This window comes from Filicampus tigris, chromosome 5, assembly GCF_054856515.1.
Source record: "Filicampus tigris isolate MCC_2025a chromosome 5, RoL_Ftig_1.0, whole genome shotgun sequence".
NCBI classification, from domain to species: domain Eukaryota; kingdom Metazoa; phylum Chordata; class Actinopteri; order Syngnathiformes; family Syngnathidae; genus Filicampus; species Filicampus tigris.
The window spans coordinates 7,173,817-7,191,168 of record NC_141221.1 but is presented as its reverse complement, the minus strand read 5'-3'; the positions used below and the strand labels follow the sequence as shown (position 1 = coordinate 7,191,168).

The following is a 17,352-nucleotide window of genomic DNA, read 5'->3' as shown; positions in this document are numbered from 1 at the left end:
TGTCTTGCTCTTTTTGACGATGCAATTTTAATGGTTGAACAAGTTGAACAAGCTTGCCATTTTTGGGGTCCCCTGAAAAGTGATGATTTTGAAGTTACGAGGATTCCGCCTGACGGCAGCAATATGCAAATAATGGGCCAATGAAAAATGCATCACTGGTAAATGGGTTTACGTATATGCCAGAATTGCCATTTCGATGATAAGTCTGCCTATTGAGGAAATTTGTTTGTCAGATTTTATTTGAATGTTTACAAACGGATCTTCCAGTCATTGTTGGAACTACTTATGTCCACATTTCAGGACAGATTGAAGCTTCATAATCAACCAATGCTTTCTTTTTGTAATTCAATTTAATCTTGAATTTTTAGTTTAAGAAATGTAAAAGTAAAACAGGGCATTTGAGACTGCGAGTCATGGTCTCAGTAGTTCCTGAGAATTCAGTGCATGGTGCATAATTGGTGTTAATCTTTGTTCAATGCTATTTTCAACAAACGCTTATAGCTCATTGATACACCTTTTTCTGTGCCTGGCTTCAATTTTCACTTTCAAGTAAAAAAGGATAACAGTAATAAGTTTGCCCTTTTTTTTTATTAGTTGCAAAACCCAGTGTGACATCTGACTGGCAAAATAGAGTAAAGTGCCCATTTCTGGTCTCCACCCCGGGGGGCCCAAGGGAAAAATAACCCGCTCAACACTTAGTTTCCATAACAAAAGTTTTATTAACATCATGTAAAATCAAATGATCTACACCATCTTCGCGTGCGTCCAAGGGGCACCAAACGCTAACAACAACCATTGTCCACAAGGTGGCGCCATGCTGAGCAACAACCAATAACAGGCCAATTTACTCAAAGAGGGCAGGAACAAGTGTGTATATACAAATCTAAAGATATATTGCGTGTGAGTGTGCGTGTGTGTGTGTGCGTGTGTGTGTGCGTGCGTGGGTATGTGTGTGTGTGTGCGTGAGCGCAAATAAAATTCTCTCTCTCCGTTGTATCAAACAGTATATTGCACTTTGAAGTTGTCAAGTTAAGATATAGATTTATCTTTCATGGAAGACTAAATCAAGAACAGGGAGGAGGAGAAACAAGAAACTACTGGACCGGACTACACAGTGAAATGACTTCCTTGCCATCCATTAACATTCAGGTGGCATTTATTCAACACGTTGCTTAGGACAAAACAGACATTTACATCCCTAACCCTCCTGTTATATTGCGGGTGGATTTGATCCACTTGAAAATGAAATAAAATACAGTGGCACCTTCAAGTGAAATTTGGCATAATAAAAAAGGCATAATAAAACATGATTAAAAAGAATGTGAAGAAATGCACTGGTTTTAGAAAGTGCAACAAAGCAAATCAGTGTGCCTATAATAGGGCGTGGCTAAATGAATTACCCGGTGTGAGTTTCTTCTCCACGTTCCTTGAGAGTGTTTTCATTTTATATTTGTGTGATTGACTGTTTGTCCCATTCAACAAACAGCTGAAAGTGGTTTTCTTTCTTTCCATTTTTTTTTTGCCTTCACTTGCGATAAGAAGTATCTGAAGCTCGCTTGTAATTAAAATTATAAAGTGAAATATTGACCAAGTGACAGCTCGTTGAATGAAAAACTCTTAAATTGACGCACTTGTAAGTCAATGTACCACTGTATTTAAAAAAAATTTAAACAAAAAAGGGCCTAAAGCAGTATTTTTGTGCATTGCTTGGTTTAATGAAATATTTTTGCATTTAAAAAATATATATACTTCAATGGTTCAATTCACTTTGACCATTAAAAAATACATAACAGGAGGGTTTAAAGTAAAAGTGTTTCCTTTAGCGCATGGCCGCGTTTCATCTTTTACATTAAGACGCTCCATTGATCCAAAACCATGGGAATGTGTTGGCGTTTATTCTCTGTAGAACAAACCAAAAATCCCCATATTGGCAGCCTTGCTATGTTTTTGTGTGTTTGAAAATGGCAGTAGTAGAGGAGTGGAGGACAGAACAGGGCAATGTTGTCTCTTGATGTTGTTGTTGATGTTTTTGTTGATACCTCAGCTGGTTACCAAGCAACAGAGGCCAAAGAAGCGTCTCTTCCTCTGTCGGACCAGCGGGTAGGGAGACAGGTTCAGCAAACTGCTGTCGTCTAGAAGCCACAAGAACACAGAAAAAGTATTGGAAACGAATTTTTATTTCACACTGTGATTGATATCGTATACACAGTAAACTCCCCTCCATTGCGGGCTTTACGTTCCAAACCAGCCCTACAGTAAGTGAAATCTGCGATATAGAAATACCCACATTGAATACTCACTAGGCATGTTTTTGTGACATTTAAAGCACTTCTTTTTTAAGGTCTTTAAACGCATTTCAAAATAACACAAACACACTTTAAACAATCACTACATCGAGATAGAGCAACAGCAACGAACAAGACAAACAGCTTACAAACAGTGTAAGAGTACCGATCGGTCCATGTGTTTACAATAAACAAATCCCGTGTTTTCCAAGCAACAACTTTATCATCTCAAAGTATACGTCAATAATCATTCCCAAACATGTACATTGTAAAATGGACCTATGACCGTTAAAATACTTCCTGAAATACCCTTCTTCTTTCAAATGTACATGATGTTAAACACATGTGTGTCACCATCTAGTGGCTGTGAGTGGAATTGTACCCAAAATAAACAACAAAATTGATTCCTCACTGGACAAAAGAAAATCTGCGAAATAGATTGAACCCGCACTGGAGGGGGGGTTTACTGTATACTAGAAACTGTATATCGTACCCTCGTATGTTGTTCAAATTCATTTTTTTCACCACAAATCGATAGTAATGGTCTGTCCTCACTTCATCTGTAATTTTTGCGCAATATTAGCCAATTTAAAGTGGTGAAAATAGCTTGAAAACAAATACACTGACGCTCTTGAACGCAATTTATGTTTGAGAAGTGTTGCAGAAGTGTGGCAAAAATACCTCACTTTCCTTGTTCTGTGGAAGCTGTGTGCCATAATTGCTCGCCTCTCTTTAACGTCTGGATGTTTTTTTTAGATGATAACGAGGGAAAATAGTCAGGTACACTACAATTTAAGTTGACGTTCATTTAAAATCCATCCCTTTGATGCTTCATTGCAGACGGACCCTGGTGTGTCATGGACGTAAGTCTCCGTTTCATTTTAATATCCACTTAGTAGACAGGGTTGGTTGGCTCATTGTTTTATTTATCACATTACTTGTGACTTTAGATTTTTAAGAAAGTGTTTGTGAATATGTTTTAGGGCAGACGTTTGCTTTTGACAATGAAAAATCTTTAGTCGTTCAAGCCCTGTCCTAACACACCTTGGTTCTTCAGTGGTAAAGGCATCGTCTCCCTGAGTTTACTGAGAAGGTTCTTCATTTCCCTCATGTCCCTGCAACAAATAGAATAAAAAAAAAGAAATAAATATTGACCTTTTCAGGTTGCATGTTAAGTGTGTCTTTTTTGGCAGGAATGTTATGCTGAAATTTCAAATTTTCCTCCGATTTTTGTCACAGATATGGCGAACCTTTTTCTTCAACAAAACCCTTAAAACCATATTTTGCAAAACAGTTGTCTGAATCTAATTTGCATAATAGATGTGGTGTGTACTGAAATATTTGGTTGTCACTATTTTCCATTATTACTTATATCAAAATCAGTTTTTTTAAAAATAAAAAATAAGTGACAATAGTAATAAGACGATGAGGTGATTATTCATGTATATATGATACACTCAATTAAATGATGAAGTCTCTTCATTGTGGACCTACTTTTCAATGTTTGCTATGTCCGTGGCCACCAGCCATGTGAGTGGAGGGCCGTCGGAGGGCGAGGAAGAGGTGTCATCCAGGATGGGGACGTCTGAGCTCTCCTCGGCCTTCCTGTCCACTGAGGGGAGGCTACAGGGATCTTTGCCTGCCGCCACAGAGAAAGACGGTGTGCCCCCAATTTTGAGGAAAAAAATAATTTGCTAAGAAGCTCTATCCCTGCTTTAGGATCAATAAAATGACTTACAGCCAGGGCTTGATATGAACTTTTTTTTATTTTTTTTTATTCACCAGCCACTGTGGCTACTGTTGAGTGATTCTAAGTCAAATCAGGTCGTCAGTCCGTCACTCCTTCATCGATTCTTTAACAAGGCTTCTACAATATGGACAATGTCACTGTGGTCTGTGGGACGTATTTTCAAACACATTTGAACGTATCCTAGCTAGGAAACCTATCTATCTTTTTAATATCCTTTAGCATTATGGGGGGAAATGTTATGTTTTTAGCACTTAGCCCACATTTTATTAATACATTTAAACGTAAAAGCAGACTTAGGGAGTAGGAACCGAAATTTAGCATCCAATACAACCACAGGTCACTATAGTGACTAGCGATGTTCTCTTTTTTTTTTTTTTTTTTCCTGTCAACGCACGAGAAGCCTCTCCTCCGCTAGTTTATGTCAGTCGTCTGTGAAATTGGAGTCCATCACTGACACACTGACCACCACTGTTGTAGGTAACGATTCGGGTGACGGACTGAAAACCGCTTCCGTCGACACTTGGTCCGTCAGTGTTTCAAAGTTTCCATAATTTGTGCAGTTGGGATCAGGGCCTATGATTTATTCATTAATCAAAAACGTTTTTTTTTTTCCAAGCATGAATTTTGTACTAAAACAAGGTTACATTTAAAAAAAAAAAAAAAAACACAACATGCTGTTTTGTGGCAAACATTTCAGTGCATTTGGGATTAGAGCCTATGAATGATGTTTTTTTTGTTGTTGTTGTTGTTGTTGCAAAATTGTTTTAATTTCTTATCAGAACAAGCGTTACAATTATATCTCAGCCACTGACACATTATTGGATTTAACCATAGTGTGCGTACGGTAAGTACCACTGTGTGTGTTTACCTTTCCTGTGGAGCTGCAAAGAGCCGAGCAAGCAGAAAGACTTGAGCATCTCGGAGATGTACATCTCCAAACAGCACTGCAGCTGGATGAAGAGCCGGCAGATCTCTGGATGAATCTCGCCATCCTCTGGCCTGAAGCACATAAAGACATCAGTGATCCCTAAAAAGTAGATTTAAGATAAAAGTTGCCTGTCCATAAAAAAAAAAAGCGAAATTAAGAAAACAATTAAATCATTAGTTATCTGTCTATTTTTAATTCTGATCACGTGTTAGCGAGCCCTTCTGCACTTCGTCCTCACTGTGATGTAAAAGTGGGGCTAATTTATAAAATGATTTATTTTTGTCCATTTGCCATACACATACAGAGAACTGCTGTCCTCGCGAGTGTAAATCTTGATTCTTGGGGTACTAAAAAAGTGTGTAGAAATCCACCCCCCCCAACCAAAAAAAAAGCATAACATGACTTGTTCAAAAAATGCATTACTCCCTCTTCAGCCTACAAAAATTACATATATTTAACAAATTAACAGCAGAGTTGCTCCTTCATTTTTGCTTAATGATATTGTCCATCTTTGAGTTTGCTTAGCTTCCCGAGGACCAGTAATGAAAAGTGCTGATATAAAAAGCCCATCAAGTGTGATTTATTTACCCGCTGCTCCGTCATCAACGGCTTTTATGACACTCTGCAGCAGCTTCGCACATGCTTCAAACTAAAGCAGGTGATAACTGAGTGAGCACTAAATCACCCACCGGAGAGTGAAAGCAGTGAGTGGCATTTGTCACACACAACTGGTTTACACATGAAGATTGAATAGGAAATTGTGCAAATTAAGTTTAAAATGTTTTTTTTTTGCCCAGTTACACTCCTCAAACAAATACCTACCTCTAATAGATATACTGTTACCGTCACATTTTTAAAGTAACCCCCCCCCCCAAAAAAAAGATTTTTTTTGCCATAATTTCTGATAAATAGAATTGTCATCAGATGAAAAAAGAGCAAAAGTAAACCATAAATGTCAGATTTCTAACAATGGCATTGCACTACATTTTGTACCAAAATACATTTCTGTAAATTTTGGGGTCATGATTACAAATGTTTAGCAGTATTTTATAAGCACAAAAAAAAATGGAAGCAAAAATAAATCAATGTTTTTAAAGTATATTTAAAAAATCTACCAACTCCATTCCATTACTTTACAGTGAAGATATTTGTCAATAGATCAACTGTCAACTAGTTTAAGAGGTTGCGTGAGAATTATTCTTATGATATTCAACAGTTGAAGAAGAGGAAACCATAATACGCAAACCATAATACGCAATAATAAGCCGGTACTCCCAATAAGCATTATTCACGAAAAATAGGGGTTGCCTTAAGAAAATGATCTTTTTTTTTTAAAGAAAAGTATTTTAAAAAACTATATTTCCTTTTTAATGAACACCTAGAGGTTGTTTGGTTCATGTTAGTACAGACGTTCCACCGAGCATCAGCCATTTGTTGACGAACGGGGTGGTGGTGGCGTATGTTCCTGATCGGAAACTAATCGTTAAAGGGTGAGCAGGGTGGCAGGTGTGATGACGTATATTCCATATCCGGGCATATACGCTCCGTTACAAAAAAATTAATTCAATCCATCTGTGTGGCCTAGAACCAAAACATCCACGGACCGGTACAAGGCCGTGGACTGGTGGTTGAGGACCACTGTCTTAGAACATTATATAAAGAGCACAGAACAATACAAATAAGTCAATTTTTCTGTGAATAATAGAAAATAGGTTAAAAAGCTTTAAAAATGTTTTTGAGAAAACCCTTTCTTTTAGTAGGCATTACAGCCTGTATGACGACTCTCACCCCGCTATCAAGGTGAGACTGTGGTGTGCGGCTCTGGCCATGTCGCAGCCTTTGGTTCGAGTCCTCAGCATGTCGGCCCTCAAGTTGGGACAGTCGACGGTGATCTCGCCGATGGAGATGACCAACTCTCGGTACAGCGCCACCAGTGTGTTGAACTCTTGCACGATCTGTGTTGCAACCACATTTCATGTAAAGTCAACAGCATGTTCATTTGTACATGCATAACCGAATGACCCAATGCAAGAGCTGTTTTAACCAGTTTGCCTTTTTTAAAAAAATTATGCTCAACGTTAAACTCCAAATGCACAGTGGTGTACCATACCAACATATTCCAACATATAATTCAATATGTTAATATATATGTGGAATCTTAATTTTCTAATGATTTCAAAGCCACAAGTGGATGATGAGGGCATTATTAAAGCAGCGCCACTCTGTGGGGAAATAGGCACATTACACTTGAACATGCTATACATATAACTCATATATACTTATAACTTATGAAGGAATAAATGAAACTTAGAATAAATGAAAAGTAAAATAAAATAAAACAATGTCTTCTGGTTGTTTTTTTTTTGCGCCAGCTGTAGTATTAGATTTTTACCAATCTCTGCAGGTCCAATATCCTGGGACTATATGTCCTGTCTCTTTGCTCTGAATTGTGCACATTTTCAAAAAGAATAAATAAACAAAAATTCAAATAAAATAGCACGAATTATATACAAAAAAACATTTACAAATGAAATAATTTGAACAACCAAAGCAGCCAGCCCATGTGCATTTTTAAAATAAATAAAAATATAAAAAATGTTAAAAAAAATTAAATAATGAAAATTTGTAAAAAAAACACAAATCATAAAATAAAGTATTGTTATTATTGTTATTATTGTTATTATTATTATTATTATTATTAAACAAGTCAATGAATTGATTTAAAAAATACAAAAAAACAGTAAGACAAACATTCAAAGCGACCAGACAGCTTGCAAAAATAGTAGCCTTACAAACATGTCCTTGAAAAAAAAAAGGCTTAATCAAATAGCTCAGAATGCTTTAATGCCTCCGTTGATAATCGATCGCGGTACGTTGTAATAATAAAAAGAAAAGCTGCTCGACTTGCGTGCTGCTTCTGCAGAGCGTTCATTGCACGCAGCATACATGACGTTCACTTGACATGCTTCATGTCTCACACATCACATCACATCATCACCATCATCATCATCATCATCATCATCATCATCATCATCATCATCAGAGCAGTGGACACTCATTCATGCAGTTTTGGAAAGCAACACCCCCCCCCCCTCCCCCCCACACACACACCACCACTACCACTGCAGCGCCCTGACCCACTGAAATGCACATAACGCAGTACGTCATGCATGCTGCAATTTGTCCTCATATGTGCCATGTGCATGGGCGTGCAGCATGCACAAAGAGGAGGGAAAGCCCGCCGGTACACGGGATGGTCGCGCGTGTATATCCGCCACCTACCATCTTGCAGTCGGCCACGGCGCGCTGGGCTCTGCGGCTGCTCTCCGTACTCTCCCGCCGTTGGGGGTCTCGGTAGAGGGGCTTGCCGATCTGGAAGATGGTCCCGGCCGATCTGGGGCGGTTTTTGCGCCCATTCGATGCAGAACTCATGCATACACACCCACTAACAAAACAGTCCTGGTATGGAACGATCTCTCCCGTCTGCTGCGCCCCCACCCCCCCCCCCCCACACTCTTCAACGCCACCTCACTCCTCCTCCTCTCCTCAACTCTTTACCGTCCTCCCCGCTACAGTCTTGACTCGAAGCTGTCTTATGGCTGTGAGTCGGTTGTCCCCTCAGACCCCAGCCCTCGCACCACCTCGCAAGAGTTGGGCCAGATGTGCTCATAGATGAGAACGTACGACGAGGATGAGGAGGTGGTGGATGCGCTCCTCTTCTCCGCATCAAGTCACCTTTCACTCCCGCTGCATGCAGCTCACAAGCGGGCTGCTCGCTTCACTTTCTCCCCCTCACGCATCATCCAGCACAACGAGTCCATAATCTTGTGCTTCGCACCGAGCACCACTGGCAGAGGCGGCCGATAAGCATCTATACTGCCTCTTCGCAGCATTGAAAGCTGCAAACGTCACCGCCTCACTTTTTTTTTTGGAGAGGGGGAGGGGGGGAGCTTTGGCTTGCAAATCTGCACATTCATTCACAAATCCCCCCCCCCCTCCCTCCTCGGTGCGGTTCTTCCTCATGTAACCTTGGAGGAGCATTTTGTAGCAGGCTGTTGGGGGGGAGGACAATGAAACCCACCCCCTCCCCTTTTTATTGCGGGGATACGTTCCAGACCCTAGGTGAAAAGCTGAATATCTGAGATAGAAAACATTTAAAAAAATTTTTTTTTTATAGTTATTACAGTTTTATCCCTCCCACACTCTTGCCCTCTGTGATCTCTCGAGGTTTAAATAAAAGTTGGCCATGAAATAAAGTTAAGAACATATATTAAAAATAAAAACTAGCATTCGGACTCGCACCCAAAATCGATACGTATACATAGTCCAAAAAAAATGTCAAATGGTAAATGGAGTGCACTTACATAGCACTTTATCTGTACAACATGTTGTCCAAAAAAACTTTAACAAGCCTCATATTCACTTAATAATAATAATAATAATAATAATAATAATAATAATAATAATAATAAAAACAACAGCTCTAGTGATCGCAAGTGTGCCTAATATTATGTCCCCTTCTATTTTAATGACTATGAATCATGCAGTTTCAATGCTTCTGATCAACCCGTGCCCAAATGTACCTCCTACACAATATACCTCTTCAATTGTTTATTAATGGCTGATAACAAGGTGACATTGCCGCTGTTTTCCCTCCACTCAACATCCCACCTGTTTGCGTCCACAGTAAAGCAAACCTTAATCTCATTTAGCTGTCATCACATCATCATCATCATCATCATCATCATCATCATCACCAGGCTGTCAAAAAGAGGGGAAAAAGAGGTAACAGAGGATGCAAAATACAAAGAAGCCGACAATCCAGTTGACGGAGTAAATGTAGATGATGACCATATCCATGTCAAAGTGCCAGCCGCGGGCGTCGTCGTCAAAGTCCAATGCACTCAGACGGAAGCCGCCTCCCGTGTGGGGCAACCGCGCCCCGGGGCTGGACGGCCCCCTGAAACCTGGATGGCGGAAGACACATTTTATTTGCTTAGTTGTATTTTTTAGCATTATGCTGCTCACTTTAGCAGCGATGTGTGGTCAGGGTAGGCAAGTGAGGCAGTGCTGCCCCTTGCTGTCCCTCCCCCTGCATATTCAGAGTTAAAAATAAATGAATAAATAACTTGTAATTGCGTAAAATGATGTTCCATTTCAGTTCTATGGTCCAAGCTTTACATTGATCTTTTTCAATTCAATAATCATCAGCCGCCATCTTGAACTGAGACTCCTCGGCGATCTCTTCCATTCACCTGTACTGAAGTAACTGTGTTAGGCTCCAATGAATTCATCTTTATTTGTCCCATTCTTTGACACCGATTGATTTATTAGAAATATCAGACATGTATGATACCAGATACCTAAATAATGTTATAATCGGGATTTTACAACATATTTGATACTCGATAAAGTGAAGACCAATTAAAAAAATACATTTAAAGGAGAGATAAGCAAAACAACAACAACAACAATGAACTTGACTTATATTATAGTTATATATAACTCATTCAGTGCCAGACATTTTCAGACCCTCTTTTACCCTAACGTTTGAAAATGATTTAAAAATATATAAATAAGTTCCTAGGATTGAATGGCTGGACTGTGAAAAGACAAATAAATATCTCCTTGGCAGTGAATGAGTTAAATAAATATTGATTGATTAACTCATTCAATCCCAAAGACATATTTATACGTCAAGACATATAAATATGTACTTGGCACTCATTTGAAATCAGAAGACATAAAATAGTGTCAAACAAATATTTAAGCTATTGTCCAAAAACTCCAGAAGGAGTGTGTGTGCAGGTGTGTGCGTGTGTGTGTGTGTGTGTTTGGTTGTATATGTGCCCAGCAGCTGGCTGCGTTTTTCCCAAAGTTAACCAGGATAGGCTTCAGCTCACCCTTGACCCCAAGGAAGATAAGAAAAGAGATGGATGAATTTATAAGTTCACGAGCAAGATTCTATTCGCGTATCCCAGCAATTTCTGTTGTTGCTTTGTGTCTTAGTCAGAGACATTCTACATTTGAAATCTATGCTAGATTTAAAGTGTGATGTATTTCATACTTTGACAACTTCAACCGATTACCTCCAAATATTCTGAAGAGTTTCCTGCAGCTTGGCAGAGGCCATTTCGCACAACTCGCTTTCTGGAAGTTCTGTTTCCGACACGCGTATTCCTTTGGGAAGAACGTCCTTGCCATTTGGTTTAACTCTGTGGGAAAAAATAAATAAAAATCGAAACACTGTATGACATTTGATTCATTCAGTATACTCCCAGAAGCATGACGCATGACAAGACTCTCATTCTCATTCTCTCAGTCTGTGTGACCTTGCCTCGGCTAATCAACACAAGAACAAAATTATCATCATCATCATCATCATCATCATCACCTAATCACCAAATAGAGCTCTCGTCAGTGCGCTTGTGTTTTCCTTGTGGCCGCATCCTCTCTGGGTTTGATGGATGCGGTGGCACACAGAAACCAAAAAAATAAGAGAACCGTAGCTCCTCCCACGTCATTACTTATTTACAGATTAGTGCGTGCTGGCTGACCACAACATTAGGTACGCCTGCGTAACATTTAATGAGATCCAATATAAAGATACTAATAATGGTCTTTTGTCACAGTCAGAGCGGTGTTCATTTAAAAATATTATGGTTGAAGTTTGCAGTGGTGTATATCTCCAAAACTCAGTAGCTCAGTAGATGGCAAATATGCTCAACTGCTGGGGTCTTCAATCCTGTTCCATGAGGGCCGCTGTCCCGCCTGTTTTTCCATTTCTCCCTGCCGCAACACACCTGACTCAAATAATCGGGATCATTATTCAGCTTCTGCAGACCTTGCTGATTATCTGGTCATTTGAATCAGGTGTGCTGCAGACGGGGCGCTGGAAAACAGGAACACATTCAAACTTTGTAGATGTAAAAAAGTAACATTCCTTCTTTTAGGCCACAATGAAAAGTAAAAATAAATTACGCAACAAGATAAAGCCGTAATGTTACGGGGGAAAGTTTTTGAGTAAAACGTTGGATGTTTTTAGACAAATAGATGTACATTTTCTAGATTAAAGTTATATATTTTGTGGGAAAAAGTCATATTTTAGATATTATAATTTATAAAAAAAAAAAATCTGTATTTTTTAATGGAAAAAGTTGTATATTTTGGAGAAAACTCATTCTACTTTCAAGCTAAAGTAATTATTTGTTTTTAAAATTAAAGTGCTAAGCTAAATGTGCTGGAATACAGTTGTATGTTTTCAAGAAAAAGTCTGTCTTGTCTCGACTGTTGCCGGAGCTCCACACTGCCCCCTTCGGGACGGTCGCCTGTCAGTTGCCCACCCCACTCCTCCCCCCCCGGACTTCATGTAACTTGACCGTAGCCTCACCCTTCTGGAAGAAGACGTGCGTGATGATGGTCCTGCAGAGGGGGCAGGGCGTGCTGGCGGGGCAGTTCTTGGCCAGCGTCCTCAGGCAAGGTTCGCAGAAGATGTGCTTGCAAGGCTGACACATGTACGGGCTGAAGTAGACGTCCAGGCACACGGCACACATGTAACCCTCCTTGGCCACGTCTTCTTCGTCCTCGTCGCTGCTGCTGCTGCTGCTAACACCACCCGTGGAACCCTTGGAGAGGAGAAGAGACAGATGAAAGGAATTCAATGAGTTTCATTTGTTCAGGGACCACGCTTGTAGCTCAAATGTTCTTTCTAATCTCCTCCTTCTCGTCCATGTTTAGAGTGAGGGAGGATGGGGGGGTGCTAGTGAAAGTTTAGTCGGAATCGCTGACGGACGCCAGTTTAAAATTAGAGGCGGGCCGGCGTATAGTATTTACCATTTTTTTTACTCCCGGAAAAAAACTGACGGATGGAAGGGTACCCACAAATAACGGACGCTGAATTCGTAGTAAAATGCCCAGCTCTCATATGCACCATGTCACTATGACTGACTGCCATGGTCAAGTTATTTTCAGTCTTTTGGGAGCCTGTTTCATTGGCTTTTAAAAAAATATTTAATAATTCTAATTTTTATAATAATTTTATTATTAGTAGTAGTAGTAGTGTAGTATTTATTTATCATTAATAGAGGAGTGCCACGACACATTTTGTCCATGTGTGTATACGCGAGCACTTCCAATGCATGTTTTTCCAAAATCAAATTGTCATTCATGTTTAATTGTAATGTTGATTAAGACAAAGATTAGTTTGACACCCACAATCACAAAGATAATATGTGTGATTGAAAAGTGACATGTCAGGTGAGATTTTTGCAGAGTGAGACGGTCTGTCGCTAATGTTTTCTCACATCTGGCACCGTATTCGACTGTGGGGCAAACAGAAGGAGTGTTAGGTGGAATCCACTTTCCTTTCTACATCAAATTATTGCTTATGGTGTATTTTTAACCTGCATGTGTTTCCACAACACTACCCCCACAATCCCGCTCATCTCCCCTTGGGTCAACCCTCCCAAGAGCTTGCATGTACACGCGTGTGCACACGCCGACACGCACGCAAGCACACACACAATCTCGCACACACACAGCTTCCCATTTTCCAATTGACAGCACAACCTCCTCCAGGAAGATGCGCATGGTGCACGTGCCCCTCGAGCCCCCCCCCCCCCATCTTCACCTTGAAGCAGTGCCATATAAAGACAGGTGAGACATGTTGACTCCTCACACTTTGAGTGGAGCGAAAGGGTGCTTCCGGAGTAATTACTGCTTCACGCTCCTCGGGGGAGACCCCGGCAGTGCTGGCCCACCCTCCCGAGGTGTGTCATTAACACACAGGACCAATGCAATCGGCGTCGCTGGCAACGCGCTGTGTAATAACTTCCAGTGGGGAACTCGTCGTTTTGATCTCAATGAACAGAGTCTGTGCCCGTGGAGGATCTCACGATTGTTTCAGGAGGAGGACAATGTCAAATAGTTTCAGTTTGGGTCAGCAGTGATTCGTTCAAAAGTGTCTTTTGGAAGGCTCACATTTCCACCGAGAGCGCTTTCCCTCATTCTTTACGTTGACACTTACTGTACATTCAAAAAATTATGTATTTGATTTTGTGAGAATCATTATCTATTTTCATTTTTTTTTTTTCACGAAGCAGCATGGTATGAAAGTGTTTAGAACATCTGATTGTTTTTTTTTTCTTTTTGTCTGAAAAACCAACAAGATATTAGTATATTTGAGTAATCCTAGATAATATGGTATCAGGGAACAAAACATCATTGCTGATGTCTCATTTACACTTGAACAAAAAAAGGTTCAAATCAATTGAACAACTCAAGCAACAAAAAGGCGGCGAAATGAGGAGAAAAGGAGTGTGACGTAATTGCGTGCATGTGCAGTGAATTGTTTGGCGAAAACCCTGAACACTTCCTATGGCTAGGAATGACGCATCATGACCTACTTTTTGTTATTTGTATCAGCTGATACCCAACAAAGCAGCAGTGACACCCAAGTTTCGATAATTACACAAATAACTAACAATGAAGGTCTACAAATCTCTTAACACATACAAGCAAGTGTTCATCTTTTGGTTGTTGACCGGAAAACGTTCAGATGGTTAAACGTCTCGATACAGGAAATATACCATTTTTAATTAACGAAAATAAATGGGAATAACCCCATGACTCCTGTGCTATTTGAACAATCACTTTTTTACCAACCCACACACCACATGAATATTTGGGGGCATGAACTCTCCTATAGCAGATGTGAAATGTATTACAAACCAGTCCGACTGACTCGGCTTTAAACGAACCCAGTCTTTAAAACAAATCAAAGGGCAAGGTCAAACCAAACATAGCAGCCTATAGGATTTCAATTCAATGGTCAGGGCACTCACCTCCCAGCGGTGACGGCACAGATTTGAATCCCGAATTGTGTGGCTTGGACAGGATCAATCGCCACTGTTACACCAGAACAATGCCATTGAGTTTTGATATTGAAACTAAAGCTCCCTCTCCAACTTGCTGAAACACTGCCGATTTAATAGAAACCATAAAAACAATACAACAGAAGGAGGGTGAAACTGAAAAAGACTGTCATTGAAAAACACATAACACAACATTGTATTTTTTTTTAATGTTTAGTATTGTGTGATTGTATTTTTTCGATGCATTTTCTTCATTTGTATTTAGTTGTATTTTTTTTTTTAAACTAATCTTTTTCAGTGTCAATGCTCATTGTGGTGTCAAACCATCTTTGTGATTTGGGATTTTTCCTACCAAAACTTAATGGCAGTGTTGGCCCTGTATTTTTTTTTGACTTTTCTTTGTCATGCTGGAGCAGAAAAGGGCCTTCCCAAAAAAAGGTGAAAGATGAAAATGTGCAGGCGTGAAATTCGGGGCAAACTAAGACATCTTCTAGATTGATTAATTAATTGTTCCTTAGATTCCTAAAAATATGGAGATGTACTTGCTCTCTTGTTATTGTCTTGTTATTTGTCTCTTGTGTCAAGAAATTAGAGTATTACCTAAGAGAGGAGAAAAATAATCACCACTTACTGTACACTGAGGATAAGACATATTTTAAAGTGTCTTTTAGCACCTGCTCTTACTCATTCTCCAAGTAAGATGCAAAGTGTGCTTGCTTCAAGCTGTTCATTTGTCACTCTCAGTTGAAGTTTACCATAAAACTGACACATTGGACAAAATATAATTAACCATGGAAATTAAACCCCAAAATGTTCAACCAAACCATATGATATTGTCAAATCAAATTGCACTGTCTTAGTGCGAACATCATGTGAAGCGCCATAGATGGGCTAATGCTAATAAGTGTAGTGTACTGCGAAGTGATTTATAAACCTTTAAATTAGTGCTGCAAACAGAGCATAACTCTACTGTGCGGGCACAGTACTTTTTTTTCGACATACTAGTCTGGTTACAGTTGCATCTCCCACATTGCATTCTTTCATGTTACTGTCTCTTCGGTGTAAAAAGAATAATTGAGCCTTCGCTGCGACCGTCATGTGGATAACAGGTCAACACAAAATGAAGATTCAAATGAACCGTGTGGATCACCTGCATCTGACTTTGCCTCCATCGCTCCTTCCTCCTCTGCCTCCTCCTCACACACTTGATTCTCTTCCTCTCCTTCCTGCTCATCCTTCTCTCCGGCGCCGCGCTCCGAGATGGGCCGGTCAGGTCCATCGCACCGCCGCCCCCCTCCTCTTCCTCTTCCTTCTCGTCCAACCGGCCCTCCTCCCCTTCGTTGGCCAAAGGCCGTGACAAGCCTCCGGCTGTCCTCACGTCCACCCAGAGGGGGTCTCCGCTAGGACGGTTGGGTGGCCTCACAGATGACAACGCTCTCTGAGAGCGTGAAGGGACGGGTGATGTGGTTCGAATGGAGGTGAGAGACGGAAGATTGGTTTTCTTCATGACGGAGTTTCCGCTTGGCATTTCGATCGACCCATCTGCAGATTCCGCTTGATCCGAACCAGAGCTGGACAGACTTTCCGTGCTTCCTCCTTCTCCTGATCTATTGCCAACATTTTCAATACTGACACTCTTCCTGTGCCTTCCTGTTTTTTCCCAACCTCTTGTATGTCCTCCTTCATCTCCATCCCGTCTCGTCTCGCTGTGGAATTTCCTTCCCGGAAGCGCAGGTCGCAGGAGTTGCTCCACACGGATGGCGCTCTCATTCCCACCGCTGACCCCCACATGGGAGCTCATGGCTGCACCTTCAAGCCCCGTCGACGCTCTCCCATTTCATCCTCACATTTCCGCCCACTTCTTTTTCTCTGGGGGCCGATTTTGAACGCGCAGGGATGGTTCCAGTGTGCAGGTGGTGAAGCCTGAAGCCCCCTAGCCTGCTCTTGCCCCTCTAAACAGACTGCGAGTGAGCCCACTGGGATGTTCCATGTTGTTAACAAAAAAAAAAAAAAAAAAAAGGTTGACCACCCTACCCAGTGCCGTCTTGTTACAATAGATTACAATAGGATGAGGCCTGCTCGTGGTCTCTTTGTGTGGACAACACAGTGCAGCGTGGCCACTGCGTGCTCAACATTAAGTGAAAAAAAAAAAAAAACAACGTAGTGGTCATATGCAGTCAGCTTTTTCCTAGCCAGGTTACACAGTGTGAAAAGTGTGGATGACGTCATTAGTGCGGAAAAATAAATACATGAATAAAAATAAAGAACACTGGCATCGGAAAAGAAAAAATATCAATAACGATGTACAATAACAATGTAAAATAGATCGGCAGAGGCGTGGTTGAAACATAGCTCAAAAACCAAAACAGCCTTTAATCAGCATGGAACACCAAATCCGAACATCCACCACCATCACTTTCTCTGGCCAGGACACATGAGGACACACAAAAATTTGTCCATGCTTTTGTCTCCTACAGATCTACTGAAACGCAATGGTCACCGGGATCTCCAGCAAAT

General features: G+C 40.6%; 2 protein-coding genes across 2 annotated transcripts; both read right to left on the bottom strand.

Annotated features, from left to right (window-relative positions):
* Nucleotides 1-699: 699 nt before the first annotated feature.
* On the bottom strand, nt 700-8,465 carry rgs7bpa (regulator of G protein signaling 7 binding protein a). The gene is made up of 6 exons (XM_086030991.1): nt 8,246-8,465; nt 6,752-6,918; nt 4,904-5,034; nt 3,780-3,924; nt 3,330-3,400; nt 700-2,132 (listed from the first exon to the last, which is right to left on the bottom strand). The coding sequence occupies exons 1-6, from the start codon at nt 8,393-8,395 to the stop codon at nt 2,041-2,043; spliced, it is 756 nt and encodes a 251-aa protein (XP_085887117.1). The 5' UTR covers nt 8,396-8,465; the 3' UTR covers nt 700-2,040.
* A 1,108-nt stretch (nt 8,466-9,573) lies between these two features.
* On the bottom strand, nt 9,574-16,950 carry rnf180a (ring finger protein 180a). Its single transcript, XM_086030987.1, has 4 exons — nt 15,986-16,950; nt 12,354-12,588; nt 11,053-11,178; nt 9,574-9,930 (listed from the first exon to the last, which is right to left on the bottom strand). Exons 1-4 carry the CDS (start codon nt 16,634-16,636, stop codon nt 9,728-9,730), a joined length of 1,215 nt encoding a protein of 404 aa, XP_085887113.1. The 5' UTR covers nt 16,637-16,950; the 3' UTR covers nt 9,574-9,727.
* Between the last annotated feature and the right edge of the window lie 402 nt (nt 16,951-17,352).